Below are 21,724 nucleotides of genomic sequence, written 5' to 3'. Positions count from 1 at the left end.
ATACATTTTTTAAAAACTTTTAACACTTTATCTAAATACCTATTTATTAAATCAAAATGTATATAAAATTTTTATATTTCTGTTCATTTCAACTCCCCATTTGATCGTAAAACCCTATAATATATCTGGGAAAAATCATAATTCTACCCTCTCTTTTTTCTGAAGTATGAACTGGTTTACACAGGTTTAGGTGGAAGTGAAAACCGGTGATTTGTCATCTCAGCCACCAAGGAGGCTAGTCCATAAATATTGAAAGGGTCCCCTTTGAATATGCGCTTGGATAATTTGCCCCCCCCCCTCCTCCCGAAGAAGTGTCGCCCCCGGGTATATAACAGGACATGCTTGATAAAGACTAGAGAAGCTTAATCGAAGGTTTTGTGTTCAATCTTCCCTGTACTGTCAAATAATATTACTATCCTCAGTTATAATATTCCAGGTGTCCTAGTCAAATAATATAATGCTCAGTCACGAGCAGTGATTGTCCGTGTGTCGTGTACAGTCAAATAATATAACGCTCAGTCATAAACAGTTATTGTCCGTGTGTCGTGTACAGTCAAATAATATAACGCTCCGTTATTGTATTTCATATGTAACGCTCAGTCATAAACAGTTATTTCTTGTACGCTCAGTTATTCATGAACATCTATATTCCATGTGTACCGTACAGTCAAATAACGTCCAATTATGTGAACAATATCTGGTAAATATTCATTTCATTGCCGCTGTAATCTTTCCAGACAAAATTATTTCAGCAATTCAGAAAGTTATCGAACACGGAAAAGGATCGAACACGGGACCTCCAGGTGAGGGAGCCAACGTCTTACTCACTGAGCCACCGTGGCTCCCTAATCTATTAATTAAACATTGAACATCATCGCGCCCAGGAGCGCATTGGGCCATCGGGCGATCGCCCGAAGGGCCGGTCGGACAAAAATGAAAAAAATAATTTTGTCCAATTTGTCTAAAAAAACCCCACCTTTTTTCTGCTGAACATTATATGCGGGGGGGGGGGGGGGTATTGGACCGGCCATGGAGCGATGATGATCATGTTGTATGTGGCCGGTGGCTTTAATGGGCCGCCACGCCATCACTAGAGTCTGGAATGCTAGTATAATAGACTTTCTGGGATTCCGAATTTCATCCGAAAATTTCATCGGATTCACCCGACACTGTCGCCGGCAAATTTGCTAATTATTAAGTCACCTGCACCTGTTTGTGGGGATACGCCAGAAACGTCTGCCGATGGTTCGTAACTCCCAAAAAAATTCAATTGTAAGGCCTCAGCAAAATTTAATGATAGCCCAAGTTCGGTCAGTAAAAGGGGCCGCTCTGACAAGGGAGCCCGGGCGGGTTCCCGGACCCAATCCGCCCCTGATCGCGCTGATCCGTTTGACCACTGGCAATAGCCGGAAATGGTATATTCCGAGGAGATTGATAGAGAAGGTCCACTCTGGATATCAGTGGCGTGTTTTTCTTTTTTTTTTTTGCTGGTTGAGGTGGGGGGGGGGGGGGCAAAGTGAATTATATCATACTGTTATTTATGGGGGTGGGGTTCGGGTTGAAGGGGGTGGTTCACTGATCAGGACATAATTATTATAGGGTATACACAGGGCAACGAGTGGGGGGGGGACAGTATTCTCAGGATGCTGTAAAATTGACGGACAATGTATATCTATTTTTTTATGGTCGAAATTTTTTTCACTGGGGGGCGAAACTTTTTGCATGTGGGGCTTAGCCTCGGGCCTGAGTATACATGACAAAAATTTATACTGCTGTGCATTTGGGTAGATATGACATTACCAACAACTAATTCTAAGATAACCCTTATTGATACCTGGTGGAATGAAAACAATAATTGATTTTTCGTGTGTTTGATTGATTAATTAGATATATCACACACGAATTTATTGTTCCTGTGTGCATCAGCAGGTCGTGTGTCCAATGAATAATTAAATGTGTAAGTTTTGTCAAAAATAGATAAACAGTATATGGAGTACAAACAAGTAAAATCATCCACAATAACAAACAAAATCTCAAGTGTAAAATTAAATCGATTTCCATACTTTATTGTTCTGCTCTCCTTTGTATAGTACTTAGTTATCAAGTAATAAGTGAGCCGTATCTTTGTTCTTCTAAAGCCATTATATTATAATGAATTAGTAAAGATATATTATGCAAGAGCTAAATCTGTCTATTGCAGGTCTTTATTTTGACTTCAAATATTATATAAAATATCTAAACTATTATCTAGACACCTATTCACATGACACGACTATAATCAATTCTCTAGGTAATTTGAATGAGATTTGCTATTTTTGAACTACTTTAGTAATAACGTTCTGCTCTTTATCTAAATCTTACATAATGTCAGTGTATCTTTAATACTTCTATTCCATACACGTATTTGTGTTAATCTCCTGCCGAAGATGCGCTTGTGTAGATCAACAATACCATTTTAATTTTATATGAAAGAATTATTAAAGTCCGAGCCACTATTGGCACTGTCTTGCCAAAACAAGAACTGACACCCACCACAACCTTACCATGACCACGGGGCTGTAGGCACATAGGCGCTGACTGGTTCACATTGCTAATCGCGCCCCAACCAGAAACAAAACTGAGGGATACAAAGTCTAGAGGTTAACGTACTGCTATGCTCCCTCCAGTAAAATAAACGGCATATTCCTGCCTTCATTGCCTTTAACGTGAGAAATTCGATGAGCACCCAGAATGATGATAAAAAGTTTGTTAAATCAAATCTAAACGATTGGGCATATCAAACAACGACCCCATCTTCGTAAAATCCGGTAGGTCCAGAAAAGTAGGACGTTAAACCCCATTGGATTCATTCATTTACGGACATATACATCTTTTCTTTCTGACAATAAATTGAATTTTTGAATCCCCTAATGTAAGTGTAAGTAAGATATAGGTGGTGTTATATATTCCACAAATATTTACCTAGGGGGTTGGATAAAACAATTTATACATAGAAATACCACCTCTTAATTCAAAGTAAGCTTTATAACAATTTACAAAGTATTAACTTTCCACTGACCACTGGATTGTATTTATTCTTTGTTACAAGTGAAGACCACCCTAGGGTCATAATTAGAAAGTTAATATGTTTTGACCTTTTAGATACGTTCTTAGTACTGGGTATAGCCATGATTGCAATGCATTAGTTAGTATGTTTTGGCCTTTTTTAGACCGGGTAGAATCTTCATTGCAAATCATTATAGACTTATATACATTTAATGTGCGTACACAAACTGTTTGATTTTGATTAGTAGGAAATGTTTTGCTCAAACCAATTGCTTAAGCTATCCATGCTTAAATAGAGAATGTGGATAAGCTATGTTCCAACTCGCTTTCATCCACCAAGGTGTGCCACAGGGCTCTGTGATTAGATCACCTCTTTTTGTTAAAACTGAAGATGCCACGGCTACCTAAAGCGAAACTAAGTGTTTTGTTGATGAAGACTGGCATACGCCATACAGTGGGATATGAAGGGAATTTTGCCCGGATAGCGGCGGTACGGTCTACTCTTCAAACTGTCAAGAGTTCTATTACGCGCAAGGTAACGTGTACGCGAGACCTCGATGTCTCGTCTCTCAATCCTGAACCATTAAAGTTGAAACATACTTAGTTGAGGGAACCGTCTTTCCATGATGCCCAATGAAACGGTTAGTTCTTTCATTTATAGTAAGTTTTAATTCCACTAACATACCTACCATTTCTACACCACCTGATGCAACTAGTATAGTATTTGAGTAGGTCACTTTACTGACAATCCCCATGACATTTCTAACAATTTAAAAACAAACATTACAAATAAACATGGGAGGTAGTAGATGATTTTTTATTCAAATAAAAATACCATACCTCGCTCGATCCTATGATGCAATCAAAATACAAAATCTGAAATACAACATAATGAAATATATATAAAATCTGAAAGCGTAACCATTCGAACCGTATCATTAAAAATGTGTTGGATCTACTGACAGTTGAATTAGAAACTTTAATCATACCCAGAGGCTTTATATACGCCAACAACAATAATTTGTCTGGAGGTCGATTCCTGCATTGGCCGAGAATGTCCATCCAGATTTTCCGGCGTAGTTCCACTTGGCAAGGACAGCTGTCTAGTCGTTCGGATGGGACGAAAAAATTGAGGCCCGGTGTATACAATGGCGTGCACGTAAAAAATCCCTTGAAAGTTGGAATTTGATATAAGAGTAGACCGGGCAAAATTTCCCTAATAGCACACTTTAAGGTGTATGCCCGTTTTCATTAGCCCAGTTCAGAGCAGAACAGTAGAACGTTAAACTCCATTTCATTTCATTTAGAATAATTTGTTGATGACCTCAATCTGGTTGATAATTCTTCCTATCTGTGTAATATTGGATGTTAAAGTAACGATACGTTATTTGCTTAATTCACGCTAACATGCACTCTCAGGTTGATTATTTAACAAAACAACATCAAAATCGAATTTAAAACAGGTGCAGCAATTTGGTTCACGGCGGTAAAGATGGTGGTGCTCTGGGTACACAATGAGCGATATAATATTCAAATTGAATCAGTTTTAGACTGATTTTGCTATTAGAGATTCATCGTTCACAATATTGTAGTTTGCAAGGGATTCTATTGCGCTAAAATCGCGAATAGAGTTTTTAAGGGCTTCAATTTGAAGAAAATTTAGTTTTTTTTATGTAATATATGTAGATATATGGATGTATATCTGCTTTAACACTCCTTGGAAGTCATTAACACACGAACCTGACTACATAGTTTTAATATTCCATAGGGGATTTTTCACGCCCCTTTTCAAGATAAGCAATGACATTATTAGTTGTTAGACATCACGCTTCTTAGATTAATTGTCGTCTGCTAAAAGTAAAAGAAAAACAAAATGTCTGTCAATATTGAAACAATAGTCATTCATGAATATATACATGTAATAAATACACAAAGATGAGGTTTTTTTCTGGCTCATGGTTTCGTTATTCAACATAATTTGCATATCACCAACACCCCTTAAATAGATATCTCAAAATGTAACTTAAAAATAAACAATTCTAAACGAATTGTTTAAAACCTGTTCACGCCACCATCTTGACCTTTTCAGAAATTTTGACATTAGCTAGACAATTCTTGGGTATGTTTGCTCGCATTTTAATTAACACTTATCCGTCATCTTTGATCCCTGTTTGCTGAACCAACAACATGTTTAGATCATCTTGCCATCCATTACTTCCGCTGTATCCCTCGAAGAGAACATTAAACTACGCAGTAAAACGTATATATACGAGGAATTTCGAACTGAGTACAACTCTACATTTAAAAAAAAAGTAGAAAAACATTAAATGTAATACCACGCGAAACACTAGGAATACGGAAACCAAGGACACAATTTTTCATTATAGCACTTCTGAAATTCTCATTTATCATAACCCAGGTTGGTGAAGAAGAATAAGACTTAAGACGTTAAACCCCATTTCATTTCCATTCGTTTTTTTTATCTTTTTAATATGCAAAATATTGTTCGAATTGCTTGAAGTACCCCACCGATTTTTCTAACAGGTAGCCTTGAGGTCGGGTGTTCGATCCCTGCATTGGCCGAGAAAGTTCATCCAGATTTTCCGGCGTGGTTTCCCCTTGTCAGTGATGCAGGACGGAGGGCCTGACAAGAACAGCTGTCTAGTCATTCGGATGAGACGAAAAACCGAGGTCCCGTGTACACATTGGCGTGCCCGTAAAAGATCCCTTGACAGTTGGAATTCGATATAAGAGTAGGCCGTAGTGCCGCTGTCCGGGCAAAATTTCCCCCATAGCACACTGTATGGCGTATGCCCGTCTTCATTAGCCCAGTTCGGAGCAAAACAATAGGACTTTAAACCCCATTTCATTTCATTTCATTTCATCGAAATAACGTCAAACAAAACGTGAAAATCATGACCCCCGTTTTGGCCACACTCCACTCCACCTACATGATCAAAGATATTGTTTGGGAGCTTCCGATTTTATCAAATTCTCGGGTAATTCGCCAAACCCCACGCCACACTGAACCATTTTCCTGCTAAAATTATCGGACACGCCCCTTGTTACAGCCTCCGACAGTCTTTGAAAGACATTTAGTGAAAGCGATATATAACTTATTAAATCAGAGGCCGGAGAAGCACACAAGGAGCAACAATCTAACTTTTAAACTGTTAATTAGTTTATTGTTATCCACTAGTATATAACATTCTGTAACATGTTTGATTGTATTCATTGCTTGATAACGGCGAGAGCAACCTCAATGAAACGTTGCAGTTAATAAACCTAGTGAATATTATCCATAAAGCTGTCTGTTGTTAATATCGGCCCCAAACCATCTTTGACGACCAAGAGCACCAACCAACATGGAGTTTTTAGAGGTTTTTAAAAAGATCTTTTTCTGTTTATTTTCAGTTGTTGTGCTGTTAGATGTAGAAATTGTCTCATCTTTTGTGAATGTGTCGTGTCCACCGATTAGTAAAAATGCTAAAATCCATCCCTGTACAAGGGACTTAACTCCTGTCTGTGGCAGTGACCGAGTGACATACGCAAATAGTTGTGAATATTGTCGACGCAAATGGATGAGTGACAAAGAAGGAAGAGCTTGGAATGTTTATTTAGAACATGATGGTAAGTAGGTTGTCAAAATATTTCAGATTCTGTACATCAAAACTATAGATCCCTACGAATTATTAGCAGACCCGTAACTCATGGGTGGGGGGGTCCAAGGGGGGCGAAGCCCCCCCCCCCCGCACAAAGTTTCGCCCCCCCCCCCCCGTGAAAAAATTGTCGCCCATAAACATACACTGTCCGTCAATTTTACAGTAACCCTGAGAACACTTCCCGCCCCCCTCGTTGCTCTGAGCTAGTTACGACCCAGATTATTAGTCCGGAGTGTTGAATGTACGTTCAATCTCATTACTCTTTGCAAGTTTTGAAAACTTTTTTCACATTCTGAGAATCACTATTCAATAGTAATTGAAACAGGAGAAAAACACTCTTTCTTGACTTATCCACCATTCTTGAACTCCCTCTATTTGAAACTCTATTACATTTACATTTCAGGCTCATGTGATTCGTCACAATCGCCATTCCTACCAGCCCCAACAAGGCCTACATACAGACCAACGTACAGACCAACCAATGGTGCACCAGCATTTTTCCAAAATGTTGTCAGTCACTACTTTCCAGCCTCTTCTCCTTCAACAAGGTTTCCATTCAACCTTGGAACAAACTTTGGTAGTAGCTATTCCCAACAAGGAGATAGCTTTCCTAACACATTATGGCAGTTGCTGAATAAAAATATCCAATCTCCATACGGATCACGACAGCAACAACAAGCCCAGACATACTATGCACCACAAAGTCAACCATATAACGTACAACAGTCAACAGGAAGAACCGTAAGTATTGTAAATGGGGTTATAATTTCAAGATTCTTGCACGCATTGGAATAATTCTTGGATATTATATCATGGTCATTGTTGTCAATCTTGCGATCTATTCCTCAGCACACGTTTAAATTTCTCCTTTATTTGGCGCCTTTTGTTATCTTGTATAATGTACTTATGGAGGAAAAGATGTTTTTGTAAGTTTATGTAACTTTTGCCCAATTCTTTTACTTAATAGTACTAAAATGTTTAACTCAAATGTAGGTCATCTATTCGATCTCCAAAATTCAATGGATAGGAAAAAGTAAAATATACATTCAATCTGCATTATATAGAGAGGAGTAGAGTTTTAAAAATATCTAACATAACATAATAATGTACGATTCGCTTGCGAATATAGGTCTTTAGAAGTGGGAGGGCCCCGGGGAAAACCCATGAGATTGGACAGGCGACCCTACTTGTCACGTACGAGTGTGGGATCGAAATGTGCACGCGTTAGACCATTCGCCCACCCAATCCCACCCTCTCAATCGCAATATAAGTTTACAACAAATAAATGTAATAAGTAACACAGCTCGATTTGCAATCGATGCAATATACTTTTAAAGATTGGTACACAAAAACTTTCATTTTACTTTTTCAGGCAAATTGTGGACCATATGGTCAAAAATGTTCTCGTTACGGAAGAGTCTGTGGGTCGAATGGATCATCATACCTGAGTGAATGTGATCTGTGCGTATCTGCACAACGTCTCAGAACGACGATACGAATCGTCAGAGATGGTTATTGTTAATCGTTGCTTGCATATGTATTTTTTCGTGCTGGTCATGAAACGAGAAGGAAATATAAAAAAAATCAGCTAGATAGAAGCATAAATGGAATTTGAATAGGTTTTGTTGTATTTCCTTTAACAAGACATTTAAGGCTGGTAGTTGTCCTAATAGGATATAAATATTAAGAAGATGGCGAATGCTATTAGTCAAATTTTCATTTAAAAAAAGAATATGTTTTTAATTATAATGGACCACAGGTAGATAGGTGGTATTTTTTTTTTGCTTCAATAAAATAACAAATGTTCTAAGTTCGTGCTCTTAAATGATTTACGTTTATCGCGACATCATCGCGACATCATTGTTCTTATTTCTATAGAAATATTTATTCTGTACTTATCGACCCAATGTTTCGGTTTATAATACACCCCATGACAACTAAACGACCCAATATTTCGGTTTAGAATACACTCCATAAAAAATATTTTCGTAGTAAACGACACAATATTTTGGTTTATAAAAACCCCATGGCAAGTGTTTTGGTTTATTAAAATACACCCCGCGACAAATGTTTCCACTCTAAATGACTCAATGTTTCAATTTATAATACATATTATGACAAGAATACACGTAACAAACGACCCGATGACAACTATTTCCATGCTAAAGGACCCAATAGTTTGGGTTATAATACACCCCGTGACAAGTATATTTACACTAAACGAACAGATATTTTGGTTTAGAATACACTTCATGACAAGTATTTCAACACTAAACGACCAATAATATGTCAGTTATAATACATGCTTCGACAAATATTTCCGTACAAAACGACCCAATATTTCAGTTATAATACACCCCACAACAAATACTTCCGTATCAAACGACCCAATATTTCGGTTATAATACACCCCACAACAAACACTTCCGTATCAAACGACCCAATATTTCAGTTATATTTTATAATACACCCCGCGACAAACATATCAGCGACCCAATATTTCAACACAATGTTAGGAACAATGATGTACTGTTTTAATTTCTACTGCACGTATTCGCTTGTGGTCCTTTAAATGCTATATTCACTATTCATATCATTGCTGAAACAAAGACGGTAGGGGTAGGGGTAGTACAAAATAAAACTTGTGTTTGCAACTTGTGTTTGCAATTTGTGTGTAAATATTCTATGAGTTAAATTTTCCAGGCTTCCATCATATTTCGTTTATTTCTCTTTATTTTGATATTATATAAAACAATTCACTTCTTGCTTTGTTTTCGAATATAAATTTTAATACAATATCTAGCTTTGTCGTTTTTAATGTACCTTTGTTTGCGAACAGTTCTGTTTATCTCCCTTTTACCCCTTTTACATGCCATTTTTCGATGAAATTATTATCTAGAATTGTATCTAGTAGTTGAATTTACATTTTCTACCAGGTTTTGAGGCGGAAGGATCAGAAAATAAACAGACATGAATATCGTAAACCACGCTAAAAAAAATGACAGCAGAGCCTTTAAAGGAGCTAAATCGCTAATATTAAGGACCTAGAAATTGACACAAATGGGTTGCAACGCACATAATAATGTAATGTGAATGTATATAAACTGATTTACATTCAATTGTTTCAGTTTTTACTCTAATTTCAAATCAGTTTTGTTCGGCGAAATACGCCAGAAGTGTCAATCGAATGGCAATCTCTAAAGTCTGGTTATTCTAGTCTACACGCATAGTATATATATTACGCATGCTCTCCAGATAAGAATGTGGCGTCACCGTTTGGCATGACTTGTGGAATACGTCTAGCCTCGTTCTTCGAGTCCCTTGTTACAAATGTCGTTGAAACGGATTATGGTACACAATTCGTGTACCAATGGTAAAATGATTATTTTTTCTTAAATATTGGATATCAGACGGCCATCTTTTCCCGGTAAGTTCACAACATCAATACTAATTTAAACAGACAAATAATTAGTATTTTTAATGTTGATGACTTTGGCTGATTAGTTACTTTAAATTGTCAATGAAATGAAATGGGGTTTAACGTCCTACTGTTCTGCTCCTATTCTGGGCTAATGTAGTAATGAAGACGGACATACGCCATACAATGTGCTATGAGAGAAATTTTGCCACTACAGCGACACTATCGCCTACTCTTATATCGAATTTGAAATTGTTAGAGAGAGGGAGAGAGAAGGGGGTTTAACGTCCACTCGACACAAACTAACACATGGTTTAATTTTATTTCAATAATTCGCTTGCGCGTAGGTGTCTTTAGCAGTGGGAGGAAACCGGAGTTTGAAATCGTGGAAACCCTATGGCACCCCAGAGTGGAAAGATAGATTTTTCTTTCTTCATTTTTTTGAAACATTACTTCCTAGCCTAATATATCGAATCATCATTTGTTTCATAAGTACTTATTACAACCTGAAAAACAGCAGCTAAAATTGCCTAAAATTGACGAAAAAATGAGAAAAAAGCCCCCAAAACACCTGCCTGTCGTATCTCGGCTAGGGTCAATAATTTCTGAGATCGGCGGTTTTGGCTATCGAATAGTCTCATGGGCATGACCAAACCCTATGAATATGAATGGAATCGGCCGACCCCTCACCTTCCCGATTTTGCACGATTTTGCATGGACAAGCACTTAATTATTGTCAACTACAAAAATATATATGTGGTACACAGGAGAAATTTTATCAGGTAATCAAATAAAATGAAATGGGGGTTAACGTTCTTCTTATCTGCACCGACTGGGCTATTGACGACGACATGCGCCATACAGTGTAATATGAGGTACATTTTGGCAGGGCAGCGTCCTACTCTTATTCTTTTACGCGCACGCCAATGTGTATACGGGGCCTTGGTTTTCGTCCCATCTGAACGACTAAACACTGTCTTTGTCGCTCGACTGGTGCTTTAGAACTATAAATTTGTTCGACGGTGCTCCACCTGTTGGGACACAATAAATATGTAATTGACTTACTACTAATTTGTCACTACTTTGTATAAAACGTTATCAAATCCAAAGAAGGCACAATCCATCTGTCCTTTATTACATGCAAAAACGCAATGTGTAGATGTGTATATACCAGGCTTCATAGTACTAGAATAGATTTATTTTGTTCGGCTCGCTCAAGAATAATAAGTTTTTCACATATCGGTAAGAAATCAAATTAGGCAACAGAAAATATGCGTGGCTTCATTAGTCTGTTTTCTTTTAGCAAAAAAGTAAGGCGTTAAAACCCACGGATTGTATTTCATAAATGCGTTTCTGGAAATAGATCGATCATTTTTTGCCATTATTATATATATAGCTCTGTTGTAATTCCTTAAGGTATTCATACCGTCAGCGATGTAAATCGAATTCAATTTATTACCTTCTCACCAGCATCACAGACATGTTAAGGTGTTTACAGTAAAATGGAATTAATTCCAGATCATGGATTCCTAAAATTAATTCCGTTTTGTGTCGGCGTTTGTTTCGATATGAATTGTTACGAAGAATATTTTAGCACACCAAAGAATGGACAGGATACGCGACAACTGAGAGATCGGGTAATAGTAATAGTTTAAAGACTTTACAAGACATCGTAGATAAAACTGGATTAAACAATATGAACCAAAATCAGAAAAAAGGTGGCGATAAGGGTTATTTAATTCTAAATTTTAAATGAAAATATTGAACAATCTGGAAATAATAGTTAGATATCCTTAAGGGAGTTAATCAACTCATTTAAGGAATTTCGTTCAATTGTACGAGTGACTTGATAATCACGCCGATCTCGATCAGTAAGTATCAACATGTTTATGTGGGCTCTCACACATGAAATCTAAAAATTGATATTTCTCTAAAAAAGGCATCTTAGCACTTCAGATAGGGGAGCAGGACTAGGGATTTTTTCTCCATATAACAAATATATATCCGGATTTAAAACAAGTATATAAAGTTGATCTTCAATATATACTGGAATTACTTATTATATAGTACCGTTAGGTCTTTCTTTGAGGAATATTGCTCTACAGATTACAACTGAAAGTAGTCAGTAAAATGAACTCCTTTTGGTCGACGTATTTCCTGTATTTCTTGACGTTACTGGTCATCGTTAAAGCCGAATGTTCATCGGAAAATAATCAACCCGGGGTTAGTGGAAGACCTTATTTCACAGGTAAAGTGAACAATGAACACCAGTGTCATAAATTATGTGGATATTCTTCCATATGTTCTGGTTATAATTATATAAGAAATGAACACGGTTCTGACTGCCAGTTATTGTCTGTGAACAGTGAACAAGGGAAAATGTCTAGTGAACAAACAAAACATGGTTTTCATGTTAAAGCAGCGAAACCAGGATGCACGGTAAGCATTTTAAAATATCTTTATAGGATTTTCACCATTGAAGTCCAGGGGCCTTATTCACGAAAACTTAAACTAAGATACAATCGAAATTTTAAGAAATACTGCAATTCGATTGGCTGACCAGTAAAATCAATTTGCATATATCCAATTTGCATATTGGTCAGCCAATCGAATTGCAGTATTTCTTAAAATTTCGATTGTATCTTAGTTTAAGTTTTCGTGAATAAGGGCCCGAGACTTACTCCATGCTAAAATAACCCAACTGGATTATTTAACATTTAATTAAGAAAACAAATCTCAACGCTTGGAATCCATCGGATTAGAAGTAGTCCTCCAAACGATTCCAAGAAACTCATAGGTGGTGCTGGCTTGTTTTAACAATATCCTATATATCGGCCGCAGCAGATAAAAAAAAATGAAACGTCCTACTGTTCTGCTGCGACTGGGCTAATGAAGACGGGCATACGTCATACAGTGTGATATGGGGGAAATTTTGCCCGGACAGCGGCGCTACGGCCCACTCTTGTATCGAATTCCAACTGCCAAGGAATCTTTTACGTGCATGGGGCCTCGGTTTTTGGTCCCATCCAAATGGCTGGACAACTGTCGCCAGCACATACTGAATGTTGATACATTTTAAATACATCAAATCTTTGTAACTACTGTATCTGAATTGAATGATGTTCACAGACTTTAAGGAATATGGAGAAGAATTTAAGTAGATTAGAACGGTTCGACCATTTAATGATTTAAAAGATAATCGAGACTTTGTTCATTATCTCAACAACTGTAGCAACAGCAATCGAGGCTACACTGTTTGTCTAACGCCGATAACACTGCCCAGAGTCAAGTAATTTGACTGAAATTTCAACATATCATTTCCTTTCGTTGTCTAATTTTTAGCTATTATAGCTAGAACTGTCAGCTCTCTATTTAATGTTACATAATGCCCCTTTAAGGAATATGGAGAAGAATGTATAAAAGAATTGTCTCTGTTTTAATGAATAAACATAATATTCATAAAAAAAATTAAAAATATTACTTGTTTCATTCCAAACACTAGATAAAACGGTATACAATTTGAAAGATAAAATGTTAATGTATTTTTGCAATTATTTAGAATTTTGTTGATTTTATAAAGCCATATCAAGATATTTCACAATTCTTTTAAGAATTACTCTACAGTACATTGAGAATAACAATAATTTATATTCAAAAAATTACGACAGAAGAATTAGTTAAAGGGGCATTATGTTAGATTTAAATAAAGAGCTGCCCTTTCTTGCTATAATATTTCAAAAATAGATAATGCAAAATGAATATATTAAAAATATTCATTCAAATCACTTTATTTTGAGCAAAGTTGTCAATGGTTGTAGGTTTGACAAGTTGTGTACCTTGATCGTAACTACCACACTAGTCATTCGAGTCTTAGCCTCTTTTCTTCATTTTTTGATTAAATCATTAAATGGCACCGAGAGTTGATCATGGTCTAATTAATAGTTTATATAACATTAAAGGCACAAAGAAAGACATGCAATAGCCCGATTTAGCTCGTACCCAACCGAAAGAGTTAGTGATGTTATCTTGATTGAGTTAGGTTTGCTATTACCAGCAGCAAAGATTTATAAATTATATATGTTTTATTTCAGCCATATCAAGGTTTGAATCCATGTGACAAGAAACCTTGTCGTGAAGATGAATTATGTATACTCATTCTATCTTCATCACGTCACATCTGTTTAAAACGAGGTAATCTACTTATGGCCCGGATTAAGCTTGTTTGGCACCAGGGTTCGCAATATCACCGGGGCCCTTACATCAACATTGAAAAGGGGGCATATTCTGGCCACTGTCCGTTATATTTACACAAAAGCAAATTGTATATAAGAATGGTAGCTAAATAGATTTATTTGGCACAAACATATACAACATAATAAATGACATATTTATTTATAGCAAACACCCTTTTTAGAACTAATTTGAGGACGCCTGGCCTCATCCATTCAGTCAGTCCTACCCTTTAATCCGACCACTGATGTCAGTATTTGTATTCTGTTAGTATTTCATCTTGTCGGAGTCAAATTTCATTTTAAAACATGTATGTACTGCTTTAACAACAATACATACGGCTCAAGCAAAAATCCGCCACTACGAGGGATGATCCATGTGATGGCTAGCCGGATGAGCTAATCGAGGGATCTATCAACTCCAGCATGGGAGTCTCTGGTATCTCGCCAAGAGACTTTTCGCATTCATTTTTATAATTAGACGGATTTTCAAATTTACTGACGAACGAAGTACACAAATCAGTGCGTAATTTGAATTGATACCATATTTTTTTAGCAATCGGTGCAGTTAAAAAAAATTAGAAAACTTTGTTATTGTCTTCTTGTTTTAGACAGACATATGTTAAATAGTGTTTACAAAGTTGTGATAAAACTGAGTTTGAACTTTCAAATTTCAAGTGGGGGTTGGGAAGAATACAGATGAGCTCGAAGTCTATATTTATCTATTGTCGTCAAGTAATATTAAGATCAGATTTAGGACGATTCGTACTTTTGAACTGAAGCGAAAAGAACAAATAAGGCAAGCACCCATTTAAAATGTCAAGGATTGCCCGGCTTCTGTATACAATGATTTTATTTTGTGTCTTCGATTCTTTTGCATTAATTATTAATATCACTATCCTCTGTTCAGGGAAGCGTTTATTTGTGAACTCTTGGTACTCATTCATGGGTAGTCCCCATATGTATTTTCATGTTAGTTATTCATAAGCTCTGTTTAAACACATATACGCCTGATCAGTTGCCATCGTTGCGGTCGGTAAATACCAACCAGTGAGACATCCATTCCGTTGTATTACACAATGGCCTGTTTCATTCTGGTAGTATATCGGCTTTGTGTTTTCTCTTGGGTGTTTTATTGATAATACAATAAAACATACGCTGTGGCCGTTGTAGGACTACAAAACAATTCGAAAGCTCTGTCTAAGTTTATTTATCGGAAATGGGCGAAATCCCATGTCTTTACAGGATTTTAATGGGTATTATCAATAAAAGAAAATCGAACAAACAAGTTTGGAGCTCTTCTTATGTACGATTCTTGTTCATTGCTTGTCGGGGGGTTGGATAGCTTAGTGGTTAGCACGTGCGCGCTGTATCATTAAGTCTGTCATTGAGTCAACTGGCGTGGTTTCGAATCCCCGGTTGTACGTGACAAGCAGTAGGGTCGCCTGTCCAACCTCGTGGGTTTTCCCCGGGTCCTCCGGTTTCCTCCCACTGCTAAAGACCCCTACGCGCAAGCGAATTATGGAAATAAAATTGAACCATATGTTAGTCCCGTAATGACCTAGTTTGTGACGAGCGGACGTTAAACCCCATTTCTCTCTCTCTCATTGCTTGTCTGCGTAGTTTGTGTGATTTGTACGCAGGTTTGTCTTATGGGGTTTGTTTGTGTGTTGTGCGGTCCTCCTGTACTTAATAATATTATACGAAGTCGGGCTAAACAAAAAAGTTGTGGTATGTTTTATATTTCAGACGTCGATTGTGGCAATCTCATTCTAGACGTAAGTTTAACAATGGTGGATCTTCCGGTTCCGGCTTCGTTTAATTTGCAAGCTAAATATACCTGTACAGAAGGCTATAATTATGCAAATGGAACGGGATTATCGACATGTATGGCGGATGGGGTTTGGACTCCTGTTGATCTACAATGTGAAGGTAAAGCTCATGATACAGTAAGGAAGCACCAAATCCAGTTGAAGTGCCCCAAGTTCAAGAAAAGGGACCCAAAGTCCAAGAAAAGGCACCCTCTGTGTCCAGTAAGAAAAATGTCCCTTTGACTTCATGCCAAGGCTTCCTGTGCGTGACCCATCATGCATTAGTGCACATAGGCCAAGTTGTTTTTTTGTTATCTCTTTTCAACACACTGTGCCCTGAATTCGATGTCTGGGTGTTCGTTAGCGTTGGCTAAGATGGGCGCATGATCAATACCCAGGTCCCTAGTACAAATTGGCGTACATGTAAAATAACTCTTGACAGTTGAAATTTCATATAAGAGATGTGGTGGTGCCGCTGTCAGAGCAAAATTTTCCTTCTGAATCCCTTCTGGAATACTGCATTCATTAGCTCAGTCGGAGCAGAACAGAAGGACGTTAAACCCCATTTCATTTCATTACATTTCAATGCGTTTCACTCTCAGATCCCGACTAAGATCTTGTCGACCCCTGCACTTTTATTTTCCCACCCGAAAGTTCACCCCCTCCCCCAGCAACGGGATTTCACAGAAGAATAGACGGGACCGCCGCTGTCCGAACAAAATGGCCCATCATTATATTACATATGACTTGGGTGAAATGTAAAAAAAATATATATATTACAAATGACTTGGGTGGAAATTAAAATTGACTGGGGTGAAAACTATCAAAAACAAATTATATTAAAATTGACTTGATTGGAAATTATAAAAAAAAACAAATTATATTACAAATGATTTGGGTGGAAATTAAAATTGGCCTGGGTGAAAATTATAAGAAAACAAATTATGTTAAAAAAAAATAATAAATGATACTATTTTCATGTCCCTTATCAGACACCGTTAAAGGGGGGGGGGTGGGGGAAATCCTCTGTTCACGCGCATGTTTAATAAACGTTTTTTGTTATGAATTCCAGAAGTTGATTGTGGTAATATAACGTTATTAGAAGGAATGAGCTTGGTAAATCAATCTTACACTACAACCTATAACCAGTCTGTAGAATATGTCTGTATTGTGGGCTATAATTATATAAACGGATCAGGTTTATCTACCTGTAAATCTGATGGAAACTGGACAGATATAGATCTAATATGTGAAAGTAAGTATGTTAAAGTAAATATTAATGTGAACGTAAATATTAATGGGAAAGTGAAAGTAAGTATTAATGTGAAAGTAAGTATTAATGTGAATGTAAGTATAACTGTGCGCGAGAGAGAGAGAAATGGGGTTTAACGCCCACTCGACACAAACTAGGTCATTTCGGGACTAACATATGGTTTAATTTTATTTCAATAATTCACTTGCGCGTAGGGGTCTTTAGCAGTGGGAGGAAACCGGAGGACCCGGAGAAAACCCACGTTGTTGGACAGGCGACCCTACTCCTTGTCACGTACAACCGGGGATTCGAAACCACGCCAGTTGACTCAATGACAGGCTTTATGATACAGCACGCACGTGCTAACCATTCGGCCATCCAATCCCCCGTATAACTGTGGAAGTAATTATACGACATCCTGGTCGAATGTGAAGTTTTTCCTTTACAATTATTCCTCTATTAGATATGCATTATGTAAGATTTAGATAACGAATCGGTCGCTCCTGATATATTAGTTCAAAAATAGATAATAAAAAATGAATATAGTGGGAATTTAAATTCAGTAAAATTAATTTATTTATCTTAGCGAAGTTATGAGTGTTTAAAGGTTTGACAAGATAGTCTCGATTATCAAGTATCATTGATATGATAGTAAATAGTCTCGATTGTCCATGTATCATTCAATTATCAAAGTGTTGATTTTGGACTTGTCATGTAAATAAATGCCTAATTCATAATATTATGTAACATCTTAAACCCCATAAAAAGAGACCTGTAATATGTCAATTTAATTGTTACATAATGCATCTTTAAACCTTTATGTCAATACAGTCGTACGGTGCGGGGATCCTGTTGACACAGCACAGGGTATGGCTTTATTCTATGTGGACAATGCTGATATAACTTATGGGGTAAAGGCACTCTACCAATGTGATATTGATTACAATCAGACTGGAAATGGGACTGGTATCTCTGAATGTCAGCTGGATTCATCTTGGTCGAGGATTGATCTAAAGTGTGAATGTAAGTATTATTTCAAATTGATACATAGTCCTTCGGATTGGACGTAAAACCGAAGTCCCTTGTACAGATTGGGGTGAACTAAAAGATCATTTCGCAGTTGGAATTCGATATAAGCGTAGGCGGTAGCATCGCTGCCCGGGCATAACCCCTCCATATCACACTGTATGGCGTATGCCCGTCTTCATTAGCCCAATCGAAGCCGAACAGAAGGAGGTTAAACCCCATTTCATTCCATTTCTAATACAATAAAACTGCTTTAATAATTAAAAGAAATGTCTTGAACATATGTCGTAATTATAAATATATACACTGACTTGCATTGCAAAGTAGAATAAACGCTTGATAGCTATATAGCGGTGCTATTCAATTTGAGAAGTGACCACGTGTCCCCTAGAACGAATAACCATACCCTGTCGCATGTACAGCAACCGTCACGAATTCTTAAAAATCGCTTAATGATAATTCTTTGAATTTATTTTCCTTTTCTTTTTATTTTCAGTGATTGATTGTGGGGCGATACCAGAACCTGATCACGCTGTCGTCATTTCCACACCCACAAATACAACCATTAATACATCTGTACATTATAAATGTGATGATATTAGTATTCATATGGAGGGTAACACAGATACGATATGCCAGTCAGATGGGCGGTGGTCTCCACTAAATATATCTTGCTGTAAGTCTTGTTTCTGCTTGTACTAAAATCACCCTAGACTACAGCAGCTGATCGAATATAAACTGGTGATTTTTAAGCGCCCATAATATTATGATGCCAAGACACCTATGCTATTTCATTGGTGATACTGTCCTGTATATATTGCGTTCAAAAGTATTAAAATTCAAAATATTAACGGGGAGGCGCGGGGGGGGGGGGCGGTGTCGGGGTAAATCCACCATTGACAATGTCATCGGTTTGCAAGACAACAAAACTCAAACTGCCCAAATCAATGGCTAAATATTCAAATATGAATAGGTTTTTTTTGTGCCCCCACAAGTACGTCAAGATCTTAAAATTACGGTTATATTATTAACAGATAAAGCAAATTTCACAAAGATTATTACTACATCATAACCTAGGGGTATAATTGCGATGATTCGCACTTAATTTAACAGCCTGTGGGGATCACGGTGGGTAAGACGCTGGCTAGCTAGCCTGGAGGTCGGGTGTTCAATCCCTTGTGGTTCCCCCTTGTCAAAGATGCAGGGTGGAGGGCCTGACAAGAACAGCTGTCTAGTCGTCCGGATGGAACGAAAAACCGAGGTCCCGCGTACACATTGGCGTGCACGTAAAAGATCCCTTAACAATTGGAATTCGATATAAGAGTAGGCCGTAGTGCCGCTGTCCGGGCAAAATTTCCCTCATAGCACACTGTATGGCGTATGCCCGTCTTCATTAGCCCTGTTCGGAGCAGAACAGTAGGACGTTAAACACCATTTCATTTCATTTCATTTTTAATAGTCTAAACAAATAAACATTCGTGGTAATCAAGGGACATAACTCTGGGCACAGAATGGGATTTCGGTTGCAAGGCCACATAGATATGGCTAAATTGGTGCCTCTTTCTTGTTGTTTTACTCACGGGGCGAAATTACAGGGTAACTCGTTTGAGGTTGTATTTTGGACTTGGGTGTGTGTGTGTGGGAGGGATGGGGGCCTCGACTATTTCTTAGCTGATATAAATGCTTTCCCCGTTTTTAACTTTATTTCAGTTGTAGTATGTAGGGCATTTATCACTCCTGAGCATGCACAAGCTGTAAACACTATGATGCCAGCATTTGTTGGACATGTGACTATGTTTCGGTGTAAAACAACTGAAAATGCTGTATATATCTCTGGTAATGCATCCATAGAGTGTCAAGATAATGGAGAATGGACAACCTCGGACCTTGTGTGTGGTAAGAAAATTGTCTTCATATTTATCCAACAATTAAGAAGTTGAGAACAGATTTAGCATTTGAGTTTAAAAGATTTAAAACGTTTTTAACTATATGATTTTCGATTTTAATTAATCACTTCACCTGTGGTAGTCATCATGATGGGCACGGCAGGGTTCGACTTTCCGATACAGCATTTAATTATTCTAAAATAAGTAGGCCCTAAAGAGATTGGGGCTTGCTTGAGAGAGAGAGAGAAATGGGGTTTAACGTCCACTCGACACAAGCTAGGTCATTTCGAGACTAACAAATGGTTTAATTTTATTTCAATAATTCGCTTGCGCGTAGGGGTCTTTAGCAGTGGGAGGAAACCGGAGGACCCGGAGAAAACCCACGAGGTTGGACAGGCGACCCTACTCCTTGTCACGTACAACCGGGGATTCGAAACCACGCCAGTCGACTCAATGACAGACTTTGTGATACAGCGCGCGCACGCTAACCATTCAGCCATCCACCCCCCGGGGGCTTGCTTGAAGCTATAGGATTGAAGATTGTCTGTCTGATTGAACATTGAAGATTTAAGATCTCTTTTGTATACACTTTTTCGAACTAGAAACATATATATTTAGTATATTTGTTTTTTTTTCTATTATTTCAGAGGTAAGATGCTCCTCTCCTCCATCAACGGTGGGAAATTTTCAGGTGAAAAATGCTCCAACAGCCCGGTCTTTCATATTGGGGACAGAAGTTGAATACTCCTGCACCCTAGTTGGATTAACATTGATTACGGAGATAAGTAGTTGTACTGAGAACGGGTGGACCGAACCCGTATCATTGTTATGCAGGGTTACCAACTTGGAGGATGGAAGTGATGATTAAACATTATGGGGATACTCGAACGGATATTCCGGAATCTAATTCTCTCAATCGCAAAAATAGCAACAATCGACTGAAAAGGCGATTTCGGGCTACAACGGATGTGCCGACTTCATAAGAAAATGTCTGAACCAACCATGACAGCTTAAACATATTCCTTAAGCATATTCCTTAAACATAATTCGAGCATCCCCTTTGATCTTTGTATGATTACAAAAACATAATCTAAATATGAGGAGCCGTCTCAGAGATAATTGTCCAATTACTTGCCCATGAAAATGTGGGCGTATAGTGTCGTCGCCGATGCCCGTCGGACGCCCATACGTCCACACTTTGTTTGTGGACACAATTTTTATCCGATTTTGACGAAACTTGAAATATAGGTTGAAAGATCTCAGTTCCTTTCGATATTGACATGTATCTGATCGTAACTTCGTGAATTATGGCCCCTGATTGTACAAAACAAACACAATGTTTTAGCTTGTGGATGCTGTAGAGGTCACAATTTTGTTCCGATTTTGACGAAACTT

At 37.6% G+C, this 21,724-nt stretch overlaps 1 protein-coding gene and 1 long non-coding RNA gene across 2 annotated transcripts; both read left to right on the top strand.

The window, feature by feature from the left end:
• The first annotated feature begins 6,552 nt into the window (after window positions 1-6,552).
• LOC126816663 (uncharacterized) lies at window positions 6,553-8,356 on the top strand. Its single transcript, XR_007678491.2, has 3 exons — window positions 6,553-6,675; window positions 7,111-7,448; window positions 8,080-8,356. It is a non-coding gene; the product is annotated as an uncharacterized LOC126816663 (long non-coding RNA).
• A 5,865-nt stretch (window positions 8,357-14,221) lies between these two features.
• LOC126816660 (sushi, von Willebrand factor type A, EGF and pentraxin domain-containing protein 1-like) lies at window positions 14,222-21,368 on the top strand. Its single transcript, XM_050543375.2, has 7 exons — window positions 14,222-14,316; window positions 16,104-16,286; window positions 17,238-17,420; window positions 18,249-18,440; window positions 18,940-19,119; window positions 20,154-20,339; window positions 20,977-21,368. Exons 2-7 carry the CDS (start codon window positions 16,145-16,147, stop codon window positions 21,195-21,197), a joined length of 1,104 nt encoding a protein of 367 aa, XP_050399332.1. The 5' UTR covers window positions 14,222-14,316; window positions 16,104-16,144; the 3' UTR covers window positions 21,198-21,368.
• The last annotated feature ends 356 nt before the right edge of the window (window positions 21,369-21,724 follow it).

Source organism: Patella vulgata, chromosome 3, assembly GCF_932274485.2.
Source record: "Patella vulgata chromosome 3, xgPatVulg1.2, whole genome shotgun sequence".
NCBI classification, from domain to species: Eukaryota; Metazoa; Mollusca; class Gastropoda; family Patellidae; genus Patella; species Patella vulgata.
The sequence above is the reverse complement of the archived record's forward strand: the minus strand, read 5'-3'. Positions and strand labels throughout refer to the sequence as shown.

Coding starts and splice junctions, on each gene's coding strand:
- LOC126816660 (XM_050543375.2), top strand. CDS start 16,145: ATGGTGGATCTTCCGGTTCCGGCTTCGTTTAATTTGCAAGCTAAATAT. Junction 19,120..20,153: donor TCCACTAAATATATCTTGCT/GTAAGTCTTGTT, acceptor ACTTTATTTCAG/TTGTAGTATGTAGGGCATTT. Junction 20,340..20,976: donor AACCTCGGACCTTGTGTGTG/GTAAGAAAATTG, acceptor CTATTATTTCAG/AGGTAAGATGCTCCTCTCCT.